Source organism: Pipistrellus hanaki (genome assembly GCF_964339955.1).
Source record: "Pipistrellus hanaki genome assembly, chromosome: 1".
NCBI classification, from domain to species: Eukaryota; Metazoa; Chordata; class Mammalia; order Chiroptera; family Vespertilionidae; genus Pipistrellus; species Pipistrellus hanaki.
The window spans coordinates 48,160,384-48,181,337 of NC_140503.1; the positions used below are offsets into that span (position 1 = coordinate 48,160,384).

At 44.8% G+C, this 20,954-nt stretch overlaps 1 protein-coding gene across 1 annotated transcript; it reads right to left on the reverse strand.

Annotated features, from left to right (window-relative positions):
- Window positions 1-1,216: 1,216 nt before the first annotated feature.
- On the reverse strand, window positions 1,217-19,498 carry CCNB2 (cyclin B2). Its single transcript, XM_084873959.1, has 9 exons — window positions 19,292-19,498; window positions 15,351-15,479; window positions 15,160-15,273; window positions 8,985-9,155; window positions 8,726-8,884; window positions 6,759-6,995; window positions 6,323-6,463; window positions 2,725-2,835; window positions 1,217-1,489 (listed from the first exon to the last, which is right to left on the reverse strand). The coding sequence occupies exons 1-9, from the start codon at window positions 19,313-19,315 to the stop codon at window positions 1,379-1,381; spliced, it is 1,197 nt and encodes a 398-aa protein (XP_084730085.1). The 5' UTR covers window positions 19,316-19,498; the 3' UTR covers window positions 1,217-1,378.
- Window positions 19,499-20,954: the final 1,456 nt, after the last annotated feature.

Here is a 20,954-nt window from a genome sequence, read left to right on the forward strand (position 1 = left end):
AAGGAAGTATCTTAAAGGTCTTTTTATGACATCCTGAAAGTAGGAATTTCCTGGGTCAGAGTATTTAGTATTTAACTAAGCAGAGTGTGCCATAAAGAAGCTATAAATGCCTTTGGAGTATGCCGACAAAACCTTTCCTGATGGAAGTCGGGAGCCAGGGAAGCCCCCTCTCGTGGTCTCACTTAGTTACTATTCACACTGTGAGCTGTCAGTGTCTGAGGCTGGCATGGGAACGAGTCCCACTATCTCAGCAAGGAGATTTATCAAACTTTACACTAGAACTTCAACATATAATGACGCCCAGTGTCTATCTAAATGCTTCGACTGCGGGCCTGCCCAGGGGAAGGGGTGAGAAGCCAGTCCTGGCCGGAGCGGTTCTCCTCAGGGCAGTCACAGCCAGTCACAGACCAGGCACCTGTTGGCTTCGCTGCCATGTAGAAGGCAGCTTGTAGCGACACCCAGGTTCCGAAACACTGAGTGAAGTGGGTTTAGTTTACTGAAGCACCTCAGAACCTTTAAGAATCTCACATGCACTAGTTTCCCAAATGTATGACTAACTAACTCCTTTTTCTCAAAAGTCCAATTAGCATCTTGTTGAACTAATAGTTTGGGAAGTTGTTGCTGTAAGAGACTCATTTATTTTGGGAGGATTTTGTTTTTTAAATCAGTGGTTGGAAACTGAGAATGCATTCTCCCTTAAAAAACAATGTTAAATGTGATCACATGCCTACTGGGGAAAACAAAACAAAGCCATAACATAGTTGAAACAGCACAACAGGAAACTGCATTCCAAGTTTCTACTTAACAGGAAGTCACAGGCCCCGTAGGGTTGCTATTCCCAGCCTCGGTGAGCCTGTGAGATTGAGACCCATCGCGATGGTTACTTGTCGTAGCCACAGTACCAGTGGGCCAGGTGTTCCTATGGGAATCAAGAGAATAACTGAGAAGGTTCTAGAAAGGGAATAGCCATGATTAGCCTCTCCTTTTAAATGTTCATAATGAATCAATCTTTTCATATTCAAGAACTTTAGGACTCATTTGGCAATCACTAAAGCCAAGTTCTAGATTTTGCATTTGAGAAAATGGTAGGAAGTTCAGGAAGGTCTCTCCCAAAGCCATAAAGGCAGTAATTTATATGCATTTAGCTCAAAGAGAAATTAGTCAAAGCAAGAGTCTACTGGCTTCTTCAGTATAGAATGCACAAATACACACAGGATACGTTAAGAAAAATCAATAGCTTTATTTTTCTTCAATATATAGTTAGAAAATAGGTCTGAGAAGGGGTTTCATGGAGTAGACCAAAGAATTACATACAAAGTCAGGAGTTCCAAATGAGCAGGAGAAGGTGCCAGACCGAGCACCTTCCGGGGACCGGGGCCTAGGGCCGCCCCATCACAGGGAGGGCGAGCTCTTTGACGGCTTTCGAGTTCAGCTGAGGGATCGTGCTGATCTTCAGGAGCTTGCTGCTCGCATACTTATTCTTGATGGCCTGCAGAAGCCATCTGCGGTTAAGGACACATCAGGACCCCTCCGGCCCCCCTTACCTGTTCCTGTCTAATTTACAAGTACTGAAGGGCCAGACCCACAATCTCAATGGCAGGGGGAGGCCGAATCACAGAGGCCAGCAAGTGCTCTGAGGCCACACTGTGCTGGGCCTGACCACTTCCCTCCATGCCAAGTGAGGGAGCAGGCCCAGCTGGTGGGACCACATGACCTCCAGCTCCAAGGAGCAGGCGCTCTCCCATAAGCCACCAGAAGGGGGAGGTGGTGCTTATTGTACCTAAGTACCTACCATCAGGATATAACAGGAGGGCCAGGCCTGGCAATAAACATGAGTGGCGACTGCCTAACAATACCCTCAGGACTTAAACATTATGCTTCCACTGTGTGCTGACCACGCTGAAGCGCCACGTAAGAAAGCAAACCAGGGTGCGGGGTACAAATGCCTTCCTCTGTGAAGCTGATATTCTGTGTCATACAAGCTCAGGACAGCGCCCCGCTCCCCGGTTCCTTCTCTCAGGTGGGCTACACCGGATGCTTCCTGAGTGGGCTTCTCGCCATGCAGGTGCCTCTCAGTCACTGTCCCAAAGGATCCTGGACAAAGGCTCTGAGCAATATCACCCAGGCTCCCAAGCCTTCCTCTGGGCCATCTGAGTGGACCCGCTGTTCCGGAACACACGCCGACCAGCCCTCCCTGCCGGCCGAGCCTCCCGGGGCGCTGGGACAGGCGTGGATACATCGGTAGGACAGCTAGCTGCCTGGCTGGCTAACCTGGGCCTGGACAAGCTTGGCCTGTCTTAACCCTTTGTACGCCACAAGCATCTACAGACACAAGCGGCGGACCTTCCTCACACACCAGCTGCTTCTGTAGCCGCAAATCTGGCATATCCACTTGGATCGCCCCATTTTAAAATCAGACTCGTTAGTGACATCTCTAGGTTTGTAATAAAGATTACGGTAACTTAAATTCGTAAATATTCCAGCGCACATGGAAGAAATGGGGATGGCTTCTGTTTTGGACGCGTGGCAGTGAACTGGTTAAAGAAACTGCTTTCAGTGTTTGTCGGTATGCTCCATCCACTGTGTGCTAGGAAAATATAGAGCTTGTGCTAAAACAAACTCTCCCACAGATGCCAACATATTTACATGAAAACACAAACAAAGAGATACACATATGCAAACACCACAGTCAATACCTCTCACAGCTTAGCAAGGAGTACTTACGATGAACTTGGTCAGGTTTTCATTCACGCGCACGACGTTTTTGGCCATGTGCTGCATGACTTCCAACACATCGTTCTCGGTGTACCCCGTGTAATACTGCTGCTTTAAGTTCTGGAACACACCCAAGAGAGGGGCACGATAAAGCCTCACCTCTTTAGAAGAGCCCATCTTACTCATGCTGACAGCCCTCCGGGAAATGCCATCACAGCCCGCATCACTACCGCGGTCCCGGCAAAGCAGCCAGCACACAGAGAATGGCTGACTGCGCAGGACTGAGCCAGGGCGTCGTGCGGCTCTCAGCTAAATCAAGCCAAAGTGCCCCATCATTATTTCTTTAAAGAAGGTTCCTCGGGTTACGTAGGGTACTTCACACAACAAAGCTTCATGCTTACCCCTCCCACCACACTGAAAGGGGATGGCGAGTGGGGCAGAGGAAAAACAAAACCCACAAAGGAACGCCTGTCACACTCATGGCAGAGACCTGGGACTAGGACATGCCACATCCCCCATCAAAGCCCAGAGCGGCAGTGGCTGGTGGGGAGCTCAAGAGCCATATTGTCAGTCAGAGGTCCAGAACTATGACAGCAGATAGGCCACAGGTAGCAACCTAATTTACTGAACCGGGAAGAGCAAAGGCCACCCAGGACTCTCTCAGCCCTGGAGAACAGAGAGCACTCAGAGAAGCCCACACCCAGCCTTCCAGAAGACAAAACTCAAGCAAAGGACAGTTGTTGGTTGAAAATAAGACTTCATGTATGAAGATACGTAACCTGACCTCACTTCAGTTCTGTAATAAATACTAAAAGCTGAAGTACAGCTGAAACCGGTTTGGCTCAGTGGATAGAGCGTCAGTCTGTGGACTGAAAGGTTCCAGGTTCGATTCTGGTCAAGGGCATGTACATTGGTTGCGGGCACATCCTCAGTAGGAGGTGTGCAAGAGGCAGCTGATCGATGTCTCTCTCTCATCAATGTTTCTAACTCTATCCCTCTCTCTCTTTCTCTCTGTAAAAAAACAATACAATATTAAATAAATAAATAAATAAATAAATAAATAAAAGCTGAAGTACATCTCTTTCACATGTACAATGTAACTGGGAAAATAAACCACAACTTAATCTTACTACTAAAAATGATTTAAAAAAAAAAAAAAAAAAAAGAAAGAACTAAGCAGAATCAAATCCTGAAATAACACACAAGTATTGGTACTATGAAATCAGCTCCCAGAACACAGGGAGAGCCAAACCGGTTAGGGCTCCCACTTCCTTTTGCTGTAACCCACTGCATTGACCTTTGCTTGCTATCTGGCTCATCCTGTACTTCTTCTGCGATAGCCCTGTAATCAGCCTTCTTAAAGGAGCCCTAGTTGTAATCAAGATGTGGCTACTAGGTATGTTGACTGTTACCACTGTTTCTCGGCTCTCTCATTATGCGTTTACTGACATTTCCAAAACAGATTTAATATTATCGAGTTTTCTCTTTTGTTTTTAATTGCTAACAATATTTTCTCTACTTATAGTGAACATTTTACATCATTAATAACAGAAATGCTTATTTATTTATCCTACAATACAAAAATAGTTTCAGCCGAAGCCGGTTTGGCTCAGTGGTAGAGCATCGGTCTGCGGACTGAAAGGTCCCGGGTTCGATTCCGGTCAAGGGCATGTACCTTGGTTGCCGGCACATCCCCGGTAGGGGGTGTGCAAAAGGCAGCTGGTTGATGTTTCTCTCTCATCGACGTTTCTGGCTCTCTATCTCTCTCCCTTTCTCTCTGTTAAAAATCAATAAAATATATATTTAAAAAAAAAAAAATAGTTTCAGAATTATAATAACAGATTATTAACCAACTTCCTAAGTAAACTGTAAGTATGTTGCCTTTTCTGGTCCTTTGTTTTGTCTAACTTTGAATCCCACTAAGAATGCAATAATCAGAATGCTGTGTTCACAAGACGTTTGAATTAATTCTTCCCTATGTTCTGTTACCAATTTGATAGTGACATTGTTTCTTCTTAATTCCATTTTATGATTTGCATAAAACATTTGCATTGTTCAAAAGTTAAAAAGTTACATTATATTGTATACAAGTTAATAAAAATTATAGCCAGAAGTCCTGCTCCCACCCTCCACCTTCTCCCTTGTTCCCACCTAAACCTATGGGTATCCATTTACACTCCTTTTTGGTCTACTGCCTTTATTTTTTTTAAACTTAGCAAATACAGCTGGGACCGGTTTGGCTCAGTGGATAGACCATCGGCTTGGGGACTGAAGGGTCCCGGGTTCAATTCCGATCAAGGGCATGTACCTTGGTTGCAGGCAGATCTCCGGTGGGGGGTGTGCAAGAGGCAGCTGATCGATGACTCTCTCTCATCGAAGTTTCTAACTATCTCTCTCCCTTCCTCTCTGTACAAAATCAATAAAATATATATTAAAAAAAAAAACTTAGCAAATACATAAACACACATACATATACTCTCTTATTTCCCTTCTTTCTTACATAAAATGTTAACTATACACACCTGTATGGAGGAAACAGCTCTGCCATGATGCCTTGGTATCTTGCATGTGTCACATGGGCCATGCAGGCAGAGGCCTGAGCCACAGCTTCTCTGTCTTGTGACCCTCCCAGAACAAGGGGATGGCCAGCTTGGGAGGAGCTGTCTCTAAGCCAGCTCCCACTCACCTCCCTATCTCCCCCGGGAGGCTGTTAGGAGACCATTCCTCATACCCTCCTGGGTTCTGAGGAGGCTCTTGCTCTGCTGCTCTCAGGTTCAGCTACTGACTATACAACTGCCTGGTGGCAATCCAGAATAGGCTCCTGCACAAACGGCATCCCATGCCCTGCACTGTGGTCACACGGTCCCCTTTGTTTCCATGTTGTTCTCTTTGGCGAGCAAGACAAGGCCCAAGGCTAGCATCTTTGGCTCCTTGTATGAATCTAAAAGTGGCTCATTTTATCTATACTGGTGAATCAGTTGGGCTTTGGCCTTGCTTTGTCTTGTGTGCTTCACAATTTGCTTTTTTCACTTAACAAAATATCCAAGAAATCTTATCAGTTGTTGGTGGCCTTCCTTATTTGTTTTCTTAATCCTTACCCGAGGAGTGAGAATATTTTTTCCACTGATTTTTAGAGAATGTGGAAGGGAAGGTTGAGAGGGAGGAAGACAGAGAGAGAGAGATAGGAGAGAGAGAGAGAGAGAGAGAGAGAGAGAGAGAGAGAGAGAGAGAGAGAGAGAGAGAAATATCCATGTGACAGAGACATAGCATTGGTTGCCTCCTACTGGCACCCCGACCAAGGCCGGGGATTGAATCTGCAACCGAGGTATGTGCCCTTGACCTGGAATCAAACCTAAGACCTTTCAGTCCTAGGGTTGATGGTGTAACCTGAACAAACTGGCCAGGGCCTTGGTCATTCTTTATAACTCTGTAACGCATTGTGTACCATGGTGTCCTCACCTACTCTCTCCATCTGGAGCATTCCAAACAGCTTTCTTATGCCTTTGGACAATTGCTTAATAATAAAGTTGCAAAAATGCTAATGCTTTTCCTGCCAAGAGGTCCTAAAATATGACTTGACAAATTTCTTGTTAAATCCAACACTCACCCATTTTCCTTGGCCTAGAACCTTCTGGGACAGACAGGAAGCAGCCGCTGCCACTCTGGACGGGTGATAATGCACCATGTCGTAGTCAATGAGAGTCAGTTCCATCAAATATTTGGCTAAAGTGTGCTGCTCAACATCAACCTACGAAAGGACAGCCAGGGACAGGAAGCAGCACAGTTACTGTATTGCAAAATTCTGCGTGGAGGCCTCAGAACACAAATCCACTAAACTCACTTTTCCTTCCCAGGAACCGTTCTGCTCTACAGTATGTCACAAACACAGAATGTGAGATCATTTCTCTTAAGAGCTGACGCAATAAGTATTAGGACTCATCTAAAAGATGTTTCCTGTAAGTTTCCCTTTAATTGGATCAATGTTTCTGGGCTGAGACAACAAGGAGCAAAATAAAGTCTCCTACAGAACTGGAGGCACTTACCTCCCCAGCTTTTGATGCCCGCCTTAAGAAATGTAGTGGTAAAGGCCGACCCAACTCAAATTTCAGTTCTTTCAAAATCAGCGCTTCCATTTCTCGGATTTGGATACTAGTATACGCGTTGTCTGTGATGTAAACAAAGTCTTCTATATTTGGAGAAAACATTTCCTCATACTTGGAGGCCAAAAGCAAGGCTGTAATCCCAACCAGCTGAAGCTTCTTACGAGACACTGGCTGAACCTAATTGGAGAAGAGCGTATCCAAGTCACACCAAACAAGAAGACTGGAAATCCGGGTGGAAGAGAGTGAGAGGGAGCCGAGTGCTGGAGATGTGCACACCGACTCTCCCACATCAGAAGCCTAAACGTTAACAGTCAGTACTCACGACATGCCAGGCACAATGCTGAGATTCTAACCATCACCTCATCGGATCAAAAACCCTAGGAAATATGTATTTTCCCCAACGTAAAAGCAGATGGCCTGATAAGAGATTCAGACACCAGTCCAAGAGGACTCAGTTGCTGAGTGGAGAAGAATTATGCATGACAACCAAACTCCCGGCCACTGCTCCCGGTCCATCGTCCTGGCTGAGTGTCTAGGGAAGCCCCAACGTGGCACTCAGCATGGTCTGAGTCAGCATGAGGCCACGCCAAAAAGCAGGAATTTAATGGCCTCGTAAGGATGAGGAATATATTTTTTCTTTTAATATATTCTATTGATTTTTTACAGAGAGGAGGAGAGAGGGATGGAGAGTTAGAAACATTGATGAGAGAGAAACATTGATCAGCTGCCTCCTACACACTGCCTTGGTTGTGGGATGTGCCCGCAACCAAGGTACATGCCCTTCTAAGTGGTTGGTGTTTTTGAGTTACCAATTGATAAGTATTTTGATAATCACTCTGCCTCTCACCTTAATTTCTTACATTCCTCAGTTGAGATTTCACATTCTAAAACACTCCCACACACACCCCAACCCTTTTATAAAAAATTCTGCCTCCTCCATTTCTACCATGATTCAATGCCACACCTGGTTGGAAACTTAAAAGTTCTCTAACCTTGCCCTAACCGGTTTGGATCAGTGGATAGAGCGTCAGCCTGCAGACTCAAGGGTCCCAGGTTCCATTCCGGTCAAGGGCACATCCTTGACCGGAATGTACCTTGGTTGGGGGCACATCCCCAGTCGGCAGTGTGCAGGAGGCAGCTGATTGATGTCTCTCTCTCATCGATGTTTCTAACTCTCTCTCCCTCTCCCTTCCTCTCTGTAAAAAATCAATAAAATATATTTTTTTAAAAAGGCCGAAACCAGGTTTGGCTTAGTGGATAAAGCGTCGGCCTGCGGACTGAAAGGTCCCGGGTTCGATTCCGGTCAAGGGCATGTACCTTCGTTGCGGGCATATCCCCAGTAGGGGGTGTGCAAGAGGCGGCTGATCGATGACTCTCTCTCATCGATGTTTCTAACTCTGTATCTCTCTCCCTTTCTCTCTGTACAAAATCAATAAAATATATTTAAAAAAAAAAAAAATATATATATATATATATATATATATATATATATATATATATATATTTAAAAAAAAAGTTCTCTAACCAAACTCTTCACTTTTCAGAGGAAGCTCACCAAAGAATACCACACTATGGAAACTGCAAGCAAGCCAGGAAAGCCAGCATCACAGTCCCACACGCTTCAGACTGACTGTGGATCATCTGCTGGCACACCTCCCTCAGGAGTGACGGTGGCAATGCATTTTCCCCAAGCACTGTTCAGCAGGCTGGCCTAACTAAAATGCCCCCCACTGCTCAGAACCCCCAGAGGTTTGACACACTTGGAGAGCTTCCCATCCTAGCTTCTGAAGTTCTCTGTCTTCTCATAAATGGGCTTTTGGTCTTTTCTTCAGAGCTGCCACATCTTGGCATCCCATAAACACGATGTTCTGTGAGCCCTGGTACCAAGTCCCCGCAGCCGCACTTACCTGTAAAAATCGATCCATAATGGCGACGCACATGTAGAGGGTCTCCTGTAGCAGCCTAAACTTGGAATGGACCTGGACCAGCCAATCCACCAGGATGGCTCGCATGCGTCCGTTTATATCTCTTCCATCTAAGAAATGTGGATTTATGGTTTGCAGAACCTGTTGGGAGGATTAAAAGTTTAAAGAGCTGACCTCGTTTCCTTCCCAGCCCTGTGGTGCATTCAACATTTACACAAGCAAAACACAGAGGACCACTCACCTCGAGCTGCTTCAGATACTGGTAGATATCCTTCACATAGTCGCTGCAGAGCTGAGGGTTCTCCCAGTCTTCATTATCAATATCTTCGATCTTGCAGAGCAAAGCATCGGAGAAAGCTTGGCAGAGGTTCTCTTCCTTCATGGAGATATCCTCAGGTGCAGGATGCGGCTCCTACATCGACAAAATTAAAGTGCATGCATTACCTCTTTAGGAGCAGCCTTCGTCAAATACGTGCAGAGCCAGTTGGTTTAAAAGTATCAGATAACCCTGGTCGGGTAGATTAGTTGGTTAGAGCATCATCCCAATATGCCAAGGTTGCAGTTTCTATCCCCGGACAGGGCACATACAAAGAGAAACCAATGAATGCATAAACACGTGGAACAACAAATCGATGTTTCGCTCTGTCTCTGTCACTCTATCTCTAAAATCAAGCATTAATCAATAAAATATGTTAAAACCAAAACAACAAATTTCAGGTGAATAAGTCATGATGTAGTAGATGAAGTCTCTAGAGATAGCCTCCTCTTTAAAATTCTCTAATTCACTCAAAGTGAAACCCTAAGTCTTCACATCGGCTTCCCGGCTCTGCAGGGCCAGATCTTCCCTGTTCCCTGTGACACGTCTCCTGCTCCTCTCCCTGGGTTTGCTTCACTCAAACACTTATGTCATCCCTAACATACAGTAGGTGTTTGATGAATATTTATTGAAAGAAGCTTAGACACCTGGGTTCAGAGATTCCTGGAGCTGACAGTTCACATTAGCCTCTTCTGCCAGTGTAATGTTTTCTTCTCTCCAACTAATTTATTCTAAACTGAGAAAATGTTTGACAGATAAAAAGCAGAAAAGCACATTCCAGCCTATGAATAAAATAGGAGAAGGAAGCAAAGACCGAGCAAGTGTACACCCACTAATTATTTTCTTATGTTGATGGGGTGATATTTTAAATCACACATTAAAAACATTTTAAGTTAAAGCAAGTGTTTAGTAAGTAAGTATAAATAACCATCATTACTTTTTTAAAAGAATGAGAGGTACTTCTCAAAGTAAAACCTAACAGAATTGCTACGTTGTAAAGAATATGTATTAAAGTAATAAATATAGAAAGAGTATGCTGTATAAAAAACAATTTTGATTTACATTAAAGCTCAATGATTACAGTTTCCAATCTTAGAAAAGAATAAAACATTAACAACAAAATATGCATAGCAATTTAAAACAGACCTTTCCCTCTTAAATCAAAGTTATTAAACCAAGTAAGGGCCGGGAGAACAAGAGGTATGCTGGTAGGTATAACATTTATTCAAGAATATAAGAATTTCAAGGGGCTACAATAAATAAGAAATGCTACTTGGGGTACTGGGAAGAAACCTAGGGACAGTTACCAGAGAGGGGAAGTCCTTCAGGAAAATGAGTAGGGAAAGGCACACCAGGACAAAGTCCGAGCGGAAGCCAAGAGTTAAAGGCAAGTGAGGGGACTATACACTGATTTGGGAAGGCGGGAGACAGAACGTGAGGTAGCAAACATGTGCTGGAAAGATGAGCAAGATCTACCGAAGGAGTTTAGATTTGTCCTAAAGCAACTGAACTCACTGAAGGAACTGAGCAAGAGTGACTGGAACCGAATGCACGTTTTAATAAGCACATGCAGCTTAGTGTAAGGTCACCTTTTTCAAGGAGAAGCATTTTCACTCTCCCCAGGAAGGACAGTCAGTTCCAGGAAGCTGGTGTAAGGAAGCAGAGATTATTGCCATGTGCTGCCTTAGCAGCGTGAAATGTTTACTCATGTCTGTTCAGAAGTACACCTGAGTTTAGCTTTATCCCAAAACTCCCAGCATAATTTTCTGAAAGCATTCCTTTTGGACTCCAGCTTAATTATTCCAGAATCCTTCTTAAGGATCATGCAAGAAGTAGCCTAAGCCCTGTAAACCAACTGTGGGGCCCTCTGCCCAGGGCTGCTGCATGTAAAATAAAAAACTGTATCAGCTAGTTATGCAGCACAAACCTCTGAATGACAAAATCAGCCTAAAGAATTAAAACCTTCAAGTTAGATGAACAAATGAGTTATGTGAACTAAAGTCCTATCAGAAACAATGAGGATGAGAGGTTTTGCTGAACTTGAACTTCTGTTTGATCAAGAGATGGGTGAAGTGTGAGTCAAGGCTACCGAAGTTCTCCAAGTACCGACACTGAGTGAGCTGGGCCTGTTGAGAGAACGATTAATACTGATAGGCAAATATATAGGTATTTACACAAATCTTAGTAAAACACAGAGTTGCTTCTTTAAAAAAAAAAAATGGCCGAAGCCGGTTTGGCTCAATGGATAGAGCGTCGGTCTGCGGACTGAAAGGTCCTGGGTTTGATTCCGGTCAAGGGCATGTGCCTTGGTTGCGGGCATGTCCCCAGTGGGGGGTGTGCAGGAGGCAGCTGATCGATGACTCTCTCTCATCGATGTTTCTGACTCTCTATCCCTCTCCCTTCCTCTCTGTGGAAAATCAATAAAATATATATAAAAAAAAATGTTTTTATTGGTTTCAGATGGATAGAGGGAGAGAAACATCAATGATGAGAGAGAATCATTGATCGGCTGCTCCTGCGCACCCAACAATGGGATCAAGCCCGCAACCCAGGCATGTGCCCCGACCAGGAATCAAACTGTGACCTCCAGGTTCATACGTTGACACTCAACCACTGAACTACACCAGCCAGGCCAGAGTTTTTTTCTTTTTAAAAAAATATATTTTATTGATTTTTTACAGAGAGGAAGGGAGAAGGATAGAGAGTTAGAAACATCAATGAGAGAAACATCCATTAGCTGCCTCCTGCACACCCCCTACTGGGGATGTGCCAGCAACCAAAATACATGTCCTTGACTGGAATCGAACCTGGGACCCTTCAGTCCACAGGCCGATGCTCTATCCACTGGGCCAAACCAGTTAGGACCAAAGTTTATTTATTTATTGAATTTTTGATGCCAAACATCATAAATCAATGTCAATTAAGTGAAACAAGGAAAGACTCCAAGTAAAACTTGATTCTGATCAGTTCCCAATTTGTAGCAGACTGTGTACTCATGAACACATAGGCACACACAACTGCAGAAAGGTGAAATCGGTTTCCCTGCTCAGCTTTAGGGGATGTAATATGCTGTGGAATGGAATTAGACACCTGTGCTTCACTGGCATTTGAAGCAGCTGTAGGGACAGGTATTTTAAACACCTGTACGGAGCAACAATGACTCTGCAGATGGAGCAGAAGGCAGAGCCAAAGCCAGAGGGCTGACGAGAGACAGGCGAGCAGAGGGGCTACCCTCCAGGGGGGCTTCCCCTGCATTGCAGATGTCATGGTCACTTCTGCTCTCTTTCTCAGAGGAAGGTGCCTTTGAGTTGGAAACAATTCTTGTTCATCAATCCCCAATGCATTCTGAAACTGGACGCACGTTTCCATCTCAGAAATGACTTTTAGATAAACTGAGCCAGAGGCCCATCATTCTTTATCTGAAACACAGTGGCCTCAGTTTTGTCCGGAAGCTAGAGAAAAGGAGTGAGCCAAGATGTGGAGAAAAGGGAACTCGTCAGCGGAGTTCTGAAGGGAATTCCTCCCTTTGTTTTGTTCATATTTTTGGTTCTTTGGGGTTTTTTTGGATTTTTGTTTTTGTTTTGTCTTTTTTCCTTCTTCAATTCAAATAGTAATATGTACCTATGGTGAAAAGTCTGACAATTTGTAGGAAGAAAATAAAAATCAATCTTAAGCCCAACATAATACTAAAAAGTAAAAGTATCATCAATATTTTACATATAAAAACATTTTTAAAAGCAAATTTGGGGTTTCATTGCATCATATCATGTAATAATTTGACTTTTCTAATGTAACATGCATTTTTTTAAAAAGAATAGTTTGTTGACTTTTAGAGAGAGAGGAAGGAAGAGAAACATCGATGTTAGAATGCAACATCAATTTGCTGCCTTATGCAGGCCCCCCACTGAAAATCAAGTGCACAGCGGGCATGTGCCCTGACCAGGAATTGAACTGGCAACCCTTTGTGCACAGGAGGACGCCTAACCTACTGAGCCACACAAGCCAGGGCTTAACATGCATTTTGGCATCTTTAAGTATTCCATTAAAACATGGTATTCACAGCATTTCATTGAATGGATTTAACTGATCTTTTAATAGAGAATATATCTCTATTATGAAAAATTCATTACAACACTATTTAAAAGTCCTCAATTGTCTCTGCAATCATTTTCTTAGGATAAATTTTTAAAAACAGATTTACTAGTTATGGAGAATGTACTGACAAAAGGCCCTCCTGTAGTGCAGGAGGGACCACATACACAGTCATCCATATAAATGCTTAGTCATAGTCAAGAGCTCAAGGTCTGAAAAGCTGCGTTGGGTCTGGCAGTTAGGCCACTGGAAACCTCGCGGGAAAGGCCCATTAAAGGAAGGCTGATCTTGAGTATTTGTTCTGAGCTTTATAGCTCTTAATTTAAAGGTTTTTTGTTTTATGTACAGCAACATCTTGCCACCATCTCTTCCAGGTAGAAGCTTCCCACTTCTGTCCCTCCTTCAGATGTTGCTGGTCCACATTTCTAACTATATTTCCCAGAGGATGTTTCCTGTCACCTCAATACATCTAAAGCCAAACAAGACACCTACCCCTAAGCTATCTCTCTCTCCTGACTGCCCCATTTTTTATTAAATTTTTCCTAACTGGTTTCTTACTCAGTGCTTAAGGGTCTCACTCCTCCACTCCAAGCAACATATCCAAAGACTTCCTTCCACCTACAGGATGTGTCTGGGAAAGGAGCTCTGGTACATCCTGACACGTTTGATGTTGTCTCCGAGCACCCATATAGACTGCTTCAAGACGCTCATCAGCTCCAGCTTAGACAATTGCAATTCCTCCTCATTTATGGCCCTTTCTCCCACCCTACCCAGCCGCCATCACTCCTTCTCCTCAACACTTTTCAGATTCCTCACTGCCTTACAGCAGCGATTTTCAACCAGTGTGCCGTAGGAGTTTTTAAAACATGCAACTCCTGATTAATCAGGGACACTGACCTCTTTTCCCTAATAGTCAAATAAAAAATGACAACAGTCAACAAGACAATATCCATTCAGTGTGAGTAAATCAAAATCATACTTTTTTTTTGTCAGATCAGAAAAAAATGTATTTTTTGGTGTGCTGCAGAATTTTAGCAATTAGTTTATGTGTGCCATGAGATAAAAAAAAAGGTTAAAAATGACTGCCTTCAGAAAAAAACCCAAATTCCAAGGCCTTCAAATACAACTGTAACCTTCTCCCAACTTAATCTTCTGCCTCCTCACAACAATCTCCTGACCCAACTTAGACTTGTAGACTCCTCACCCAAAACACATTTGGTGCCTTGGTTCTTGCTTCTGCTTTGTTTCCCCCACCCCCACTCCCACCCCACCCCAAAGGTGCTTTTTCCTGTCAGCTTCTCCCTATCCTTACAAATGCCACTTATTCTATGAAGTGCATGTAGGATGGTTTCCTAGGATTACTAATTTAATTTTCAGGTACATATGCCCCTTCTAGACAAGCTTTGTGAAGGCAAGATGCCCCTTTATCAGCCTTAACATAACTGGATGCATATAGTAAGTGTTTGATGTATATATTTCTCTTCTAACCAATGTTTCACCTCAAAAAACTTCATACAATAATATATACATATCTTTGAACTGGAAAGAGCTAAGTAGTTATTGTTGTATTCTCAGCACCTACCACAGAGCCAGTCTCATGCTAATCACATGAATGTATATAATCTAGGGATGACAGCATAGCATGAAGTTGAATGTGGTGGAAGGGAAACAGGCTGAGCTAACCAGTCACAGATTGGTGAGCTTCCATAGTCTTTCTGGGCAAGTTCATTCTTGCGGTGGATTATTTTAACAGAAACTACCAAATTTCACTCTGAGATCACTAAATTTATTTGGGTATTAATGTAATTAGCTATTATTCAAGGTCATAAATTAAATTATGGTATCATCACTAAAATGCATATATACTCATTTGTTATACAATGTTATTTCAAAGTAGAGCTCTCACTGTGAATGTTCTTCAACAGTTGCAGCGCGAAAAAGGCACCCTGCAGCCTAGCCAAAAACAGGCCACTTCATGAAGTATGTTTATAAATTCAGAACTTCCTACCTTTGGTGCCAACATCTTCATCTGTACCGGTTTCACAGAAGCAACAGGTTTGGGCTGTTTGTTGACATTTGTTGTTTTGTTGGGCTGAACAGGAGCTTTTGTGTTCGGAGCTTTCTATAAGGGAAAGATGCGTGAATAGGGGGACAGCCAATGTTGCTCCAGTGGGTGCCCATACAGTCCTCAGCTGTTACCTTAGCTCCTTGTGTGGCTCTGGTTGTAACTCTATTTCCAATTTCTTCTAAAACTGCTCTCCGGAGTGTCACATGACTCTTCGCTTTGGAATTAACTTCTGTGTCAACGTTCTCCAAATCAGTGGAGACCTAAAAAAATTTAAAAAGAGTTGGGACAATTGAAAACACTTGGCTAATGTCAGATAACCAAATTCAAAATTGCTTTAGGAGATTAATATGATGAGATCTATTGGCAAGAGAAAAAAGTACATTTCAGGAAATCTAAAATTACTATTTTGTTTGATAACATCACTCTAAATTAGGCAGATCACTCATCTACCTTAACTATAACTAGAGACCTGGGGCATGAAAATTCATGCACTGGAGGGGGGTCCCTCAGCTTGGTCTGCCCCCTCTCACAGTCCAGGAACCTTCAGGGGCGGGAGGCAACCTGTGATCAGGGGAAGGTGATGCCCCATCACACCTTTGCTGCTGCCACTGCCAGCAGCGCAAGCTTTGGCCAGCCCTGGTTATCTGAACCTCAGGTGGCCCTGGGCGGCTGGATAGCTGCCATGTGAGGTTTGCCTGGGCCTCAGGCTGACCTTGGGTGGCTGGGCAGCCACCATCTGAGGCTTGCCTGCGCCTCGGGCCAGCCCTGGGCAGCTTGGGGGACTGAGGGGAATGGGAAACTGGAGACAGTCCTTGCTGCCTGCCTGCAGCCCCAGCAGGGTTGAGGGGACTGGATGCCGCCATCTTGAAGGCGGGGTAGTCAATTAGCATATTCCCTCTTTATTGGCTGTGGGTGCCACCATCTTTGAGGACAGGGCAGTCAATTAGCATATTCCCTCCTTATTGGCTGTGGGTACCACCATCTTTGCAATGGTGTGAGGATCAATTAGCATATTCCCTCTTTATTAGATAGGATAATGACATTAGGAGCTTAACAGGTCAGTGACTTTCTCATATAGTACCCATGTCACTTGTTAGAGAACCCTATATATAAAAGATACCTGGAGTATTTGAAAACTTTCCTTTACACAGATAAGTCACAAGTGCAATTAAGACACTATATTAAAAAGTTATAGCAATCCTGGCTGGGTGGCTCAGTTGGGGTATTGTCCTGTACATCAAAAGGCTGCAGGTTCAATCCCCAGTTAGAGTACATACAGGAGACAACTGATCAATGATTCTCTTCCCCTCTCTCCCTCTCCCCACCGACCTCTCTCTCTCTCGTTTCCTCTCTGTCTAAAATCAATAAAAACACATCCTCTAGAGAGGATTTCTTTTTTTTTAAGTTATAACAGGCTGTTTAAAAGCTACACTAGCTTTGATTCGAATACCACTCTAGAAATAAGACGTGCTTGTGTAGACATGATCTTGTGGATACACAGCCTTTTAAAATGAGGTTACCATAACATGGACTTTCTCTTATGTTAAAGTTACTTAGAAAAAAAGTAGTTTTTATGGGTAAAATAGTTTTACTCTGAAATTCAGATAAAGTTGGAATTACATGAAATAACAATTATTAGTTGGCCTTAACCTGTTTTAGACAAAATGTGCTTAGAAACAAAACCTGCTAGGAAAAGCAATTCATACCCAAGAAATTTAATTTTATTATAGAGGTTAAAAGTATGTCACAGCCGGGACCGGTTTGGCTCAATGGATAGAGCGTCGGCTTGGGGACTGAAGGGTCCCGGATTCGATTCCGGTCAAAGGCATGTACCTTGGTTGCGGGCACATCCCCAGTAGGGGGCGTGAAAGAGGCAGCTGATCGATGACTCTCATCGATGTTTCTAACTCTATCTCTCTCCCTTCCTCTCTGTAAAAAATCAATAAAATATATATTTTTTTAAAAAAGAATCCTATCTAATAAAGAGGGAATATGCTAAGGGACCATCACACCCTCACAAAGATGGCAGCACCAGAGCCAATGAGGGAGTATTCTAATTAACTGCCAAGCCCTCAAAGATGGCTGCACCTGCCAAAACCGGTTTGGCTCAGTGGATAGAGCGTTGGCCTGAGGACTGAAGGGTCCCAGGTTCGATTCCGGTCAAGGGCATGTATATTGGTTGCAGGTACATCCCCAGTAGGGGGTGTGCAGGAGGCAGCTGGTCGATGATTCTGTCATCAATGTTTCAAGCTCTCTATCCCTCTCCCTTCCTCTCTGTAAAAAATCAATAAAATATATATATTTTTAAAAAATAAATGCCTGCACCCAGTCCCCTCAGCCCCCCAGCTACCCAGGGCCAGCCCAAGGGACAACCAAACCACTGAACAAACAGGCTGTATGGGGCAAACCAGGCCGGCGGGGAGCTGTGAGGGGCAAACAGGATGGTAGGGTGGGCAGTTGGGGGCGAACAGGCTGGCGGGGTGGGGGGGTGGGGGGCTACTAGGCTGGCGGGGAGAGAGGGGGCAACCAGGCAGGCAGGCAGGCAAGTGAGCGATTAGGACCCAGCAGTCCAGGATTGTGAGAGGGATGTACAACTGTAGAACAGCAGTCGGACATCTCCCTAGAGGTCCTGGATTGGAGAGAGTGCAGGCTAGGCTAAGGGGACTCCTCCCCCTCCCTGTGCATGAATTTTGTGCACTGGGCCTCTAGTTTGACTATAAAAGAACTTTATGAGGTAGATTAGAAAAAAATTACTCATCAGTTTGACTTTGATCACAAAAGGATAGGAAGTAAAAACAGAATGTATTCAACTTAATAGGATTCTCAAAAGTCATACTGTTCAACCCCACCAGTGTGGCTCAGTGGTTGAGCATTGACCCATGAACCAGGAGGCCATGGTTGGAATCCAATCAGGACACAAGCAGGGTTTCCAGCTCCATCCTCAGTAGGTGGTGTGCAGAAGGCAGCCAGCCAATCAATGATTCTTATCATTGTTTCTATCCCTCTCCCTTCCTCTCTGAAATCAATAAAAACATGTGGGGGGTGGGGGGTTAAAGTCATACTGCTCAATTTTTCTAACAGTAAAAGCCAACTTCTTTAAAAAATATATTTTTATTGATTTCAGTAGGAAGGAAGAGAGAAACATCAATGATGAGAAAGAATCATTGATTGGCTACCTCTTGCATGGCCTCTCCTGGGGATCAAGCCTGCAACCCGGGCTTGCGCCCTTGACTGGAATCCAACCTGGGACCCTTCAGTCCACAGGCTGACGCTCTATCCACTGAGCCAAACCAGCTAGGGCTAACAGCCAACTTTTTAAAGTGTTTGAAAGTTTCATGCTTATAGGTAGAAGCCTGGTAATGCCATTAAATTTCTACCCAGCTTTTTAAAGCCAGCCTTACAGCCAGGAAGTTGGAACTCGGCACCAAAGGAAAAAAGTAGATCCCAGTACAATTCAAAGCCCGCAGGGAAAATATCCAAAACACCGTTCACACTTGGGTTTTTGCAAAGATGAAATAAATGAGGTCAAGCTTGCTCAAACATTGAGAACATCTTACTGACCACGGGAATTCCTTCCCGTCCTTCTCCCCATCCCCACCGCGGATCCCAGCTGGTAAGGCGCCTGCGAACAGAGGAAGGAAACCCCAGGAGGCGGGTGTCCAGATAGCAGCTATCTGATGGCTCTCTAACGACAAAGAGCACTCGGATGGCTCCCAGGGTCCCAGGCCCAGCTCCATCCTCGCTTCACAGGGGCCACCTCCCGGGGTTTGCCTGGACTTCCCACCCTCTCCCCAGCTCAGAGGCCCGCCGGGGCGGAGAACCGGCCGGCGGAACCCAGGCCCGGGGAGGCCGGCCAAACGGGACAGGCCGCGGGGAAGCGGGCCTCCGGAGGATGGGGGAAAGCTGGGGTTAGAAGGAGGGGAAGTGGGGGGCCGGAAGAAGAGGAAAACGGGGGTCGGTTGGGACGTCCTATTCCCCAGCAGCTCGGAGCTGGGGGGAGAAGCGAGAGGCGGCCGAGAGGGGCCTGCGCGGCCCAGGCCCGCGGCCCGGGCTGTTGGCCGGGCTCACTCACCGCCGGGCGTCGGAGCAGCGCCATGACGGAGCAGGCGAGCGGGCGTGCGGCCGCCCGAGGAGGGACGCGGCGGGACGGGGGCTCAGGGTCCGCGGCGCCGTTAGGTCCGCACTCGGAGCCCGCAGCGCGGGGACCTTCGAGGTCGCCGGGTTCCAGGATTCAAATGCCGCGCCGCTCGCGCCCCCATTGGGCGGCCGTGCGCTCTTCCCATTGGCTAAGCGGGAGGCACTCCCGCGTGCTGATTGGCTGAGCTTTCCGGACGTTTGATTGTCATAACAACCGGTTGTTTTTCTTCCTGTCCCTTTACAAAATCTCCGCCTCCCCAGATAAACAAAAAATTAAATGTCTCGTTGAGAAATCAGACGTAGGATGTCTTCTCTGAATGTTCCTAAGGCCTCCGCTACGGAAGTTTCTCTGCGTTGGTACGGGGTGGGCGGAAGTTGGCTCGAGGGAACGCCCTGAAAATGCCATTTCTGATTTTTTTTTAATATATTTTATTGATTTTTTTACAGAGAGGAAGAGAGAGGGATAGAGAGTTAGAAACATCCATGAGAGAGAATCATGGATCAGCTGCCTCTTGCACACCCACTACTGGGGACGCGCCCGCAACCAAGGTACATACCCCTGACCGGAATCGAACCTGGGACCTTTCAGTCCGCAGGCCGAAGCTCTATCCACTGAGTCAAACCGGTTTCGGCTCATTTCTGATCTTGATTTCCCTTCCGGAAATTTCGAATTGGAGTTCAAGTTGGGTTGGGTTGGGTCTCGAACCGGCGTCCTTGGGGTGGCTCGGAGTTGCATTGTATAACGTGTTTGAGACTCAAGCGTATGCTAAGGGAGTGGGAACTGTGGCATTTATCTAAAAGCTAAGATTCCCAGGAGAGGCAAAAAGAGAAAATGTAAATGCCATTGGAGTGATTTGTGATTCATGTAAGATCTTCATTGTGTTGCCAGCACCTACTACCATTGGTATGTGTTACGGTTGGTGCTCAATAATTTGTCGTTGAATAAGTGATCCTATAATGTTCAGAATGCTTTAAAAGGAAAAAGAAGGTGTGATCCAGCTAGGAGGATCAGGTCAAGACAGGAAAACAGGAAAGAAAAAAGTGAGAACTGGAAAGGGGAGAAGGAAGAGGTAAAGAAAAGCCCAATACCCACAATAAAGGTAGTGGAATGACTCCTGAAAACAGGCTTCATCTAAGCATTTGAACCAGAATTCCTACACACCTAGTATACGCTTTAAAAAATGGTTTACCTCTCTGTTATCGGGGTAACAATAAGCCTTAAGTGAAGTTAAATGATCTGGATTAAATTCCTTCCCTTGTCCTTGCATCAGACATTTCTAACCCTGCTTCCTCTTTCATAAGACAGGAATAACTGAAGCTACTAAGCAGCATAGCAAGATGTTAGTGTATTCATCCTCCTATAAGAAAAAGTCTTGGGAAGGAAAATAGAAGTTTAGTGCACTGGGGTTGTGACTAAGATTATATTTCTGCTCTATTATTATAATAACAGTGTTAAGAGCTACAATTATAAGGGTAATCTTCACCGTCTTTGAAGGCTTTGTAAACAAAAATGCAATGAATGGTAAAGTGTTCTTATTAACTAACGTGACATTGTCAAAATAAATTACTTTAATCCATATTAGACAGATTGTATTTTC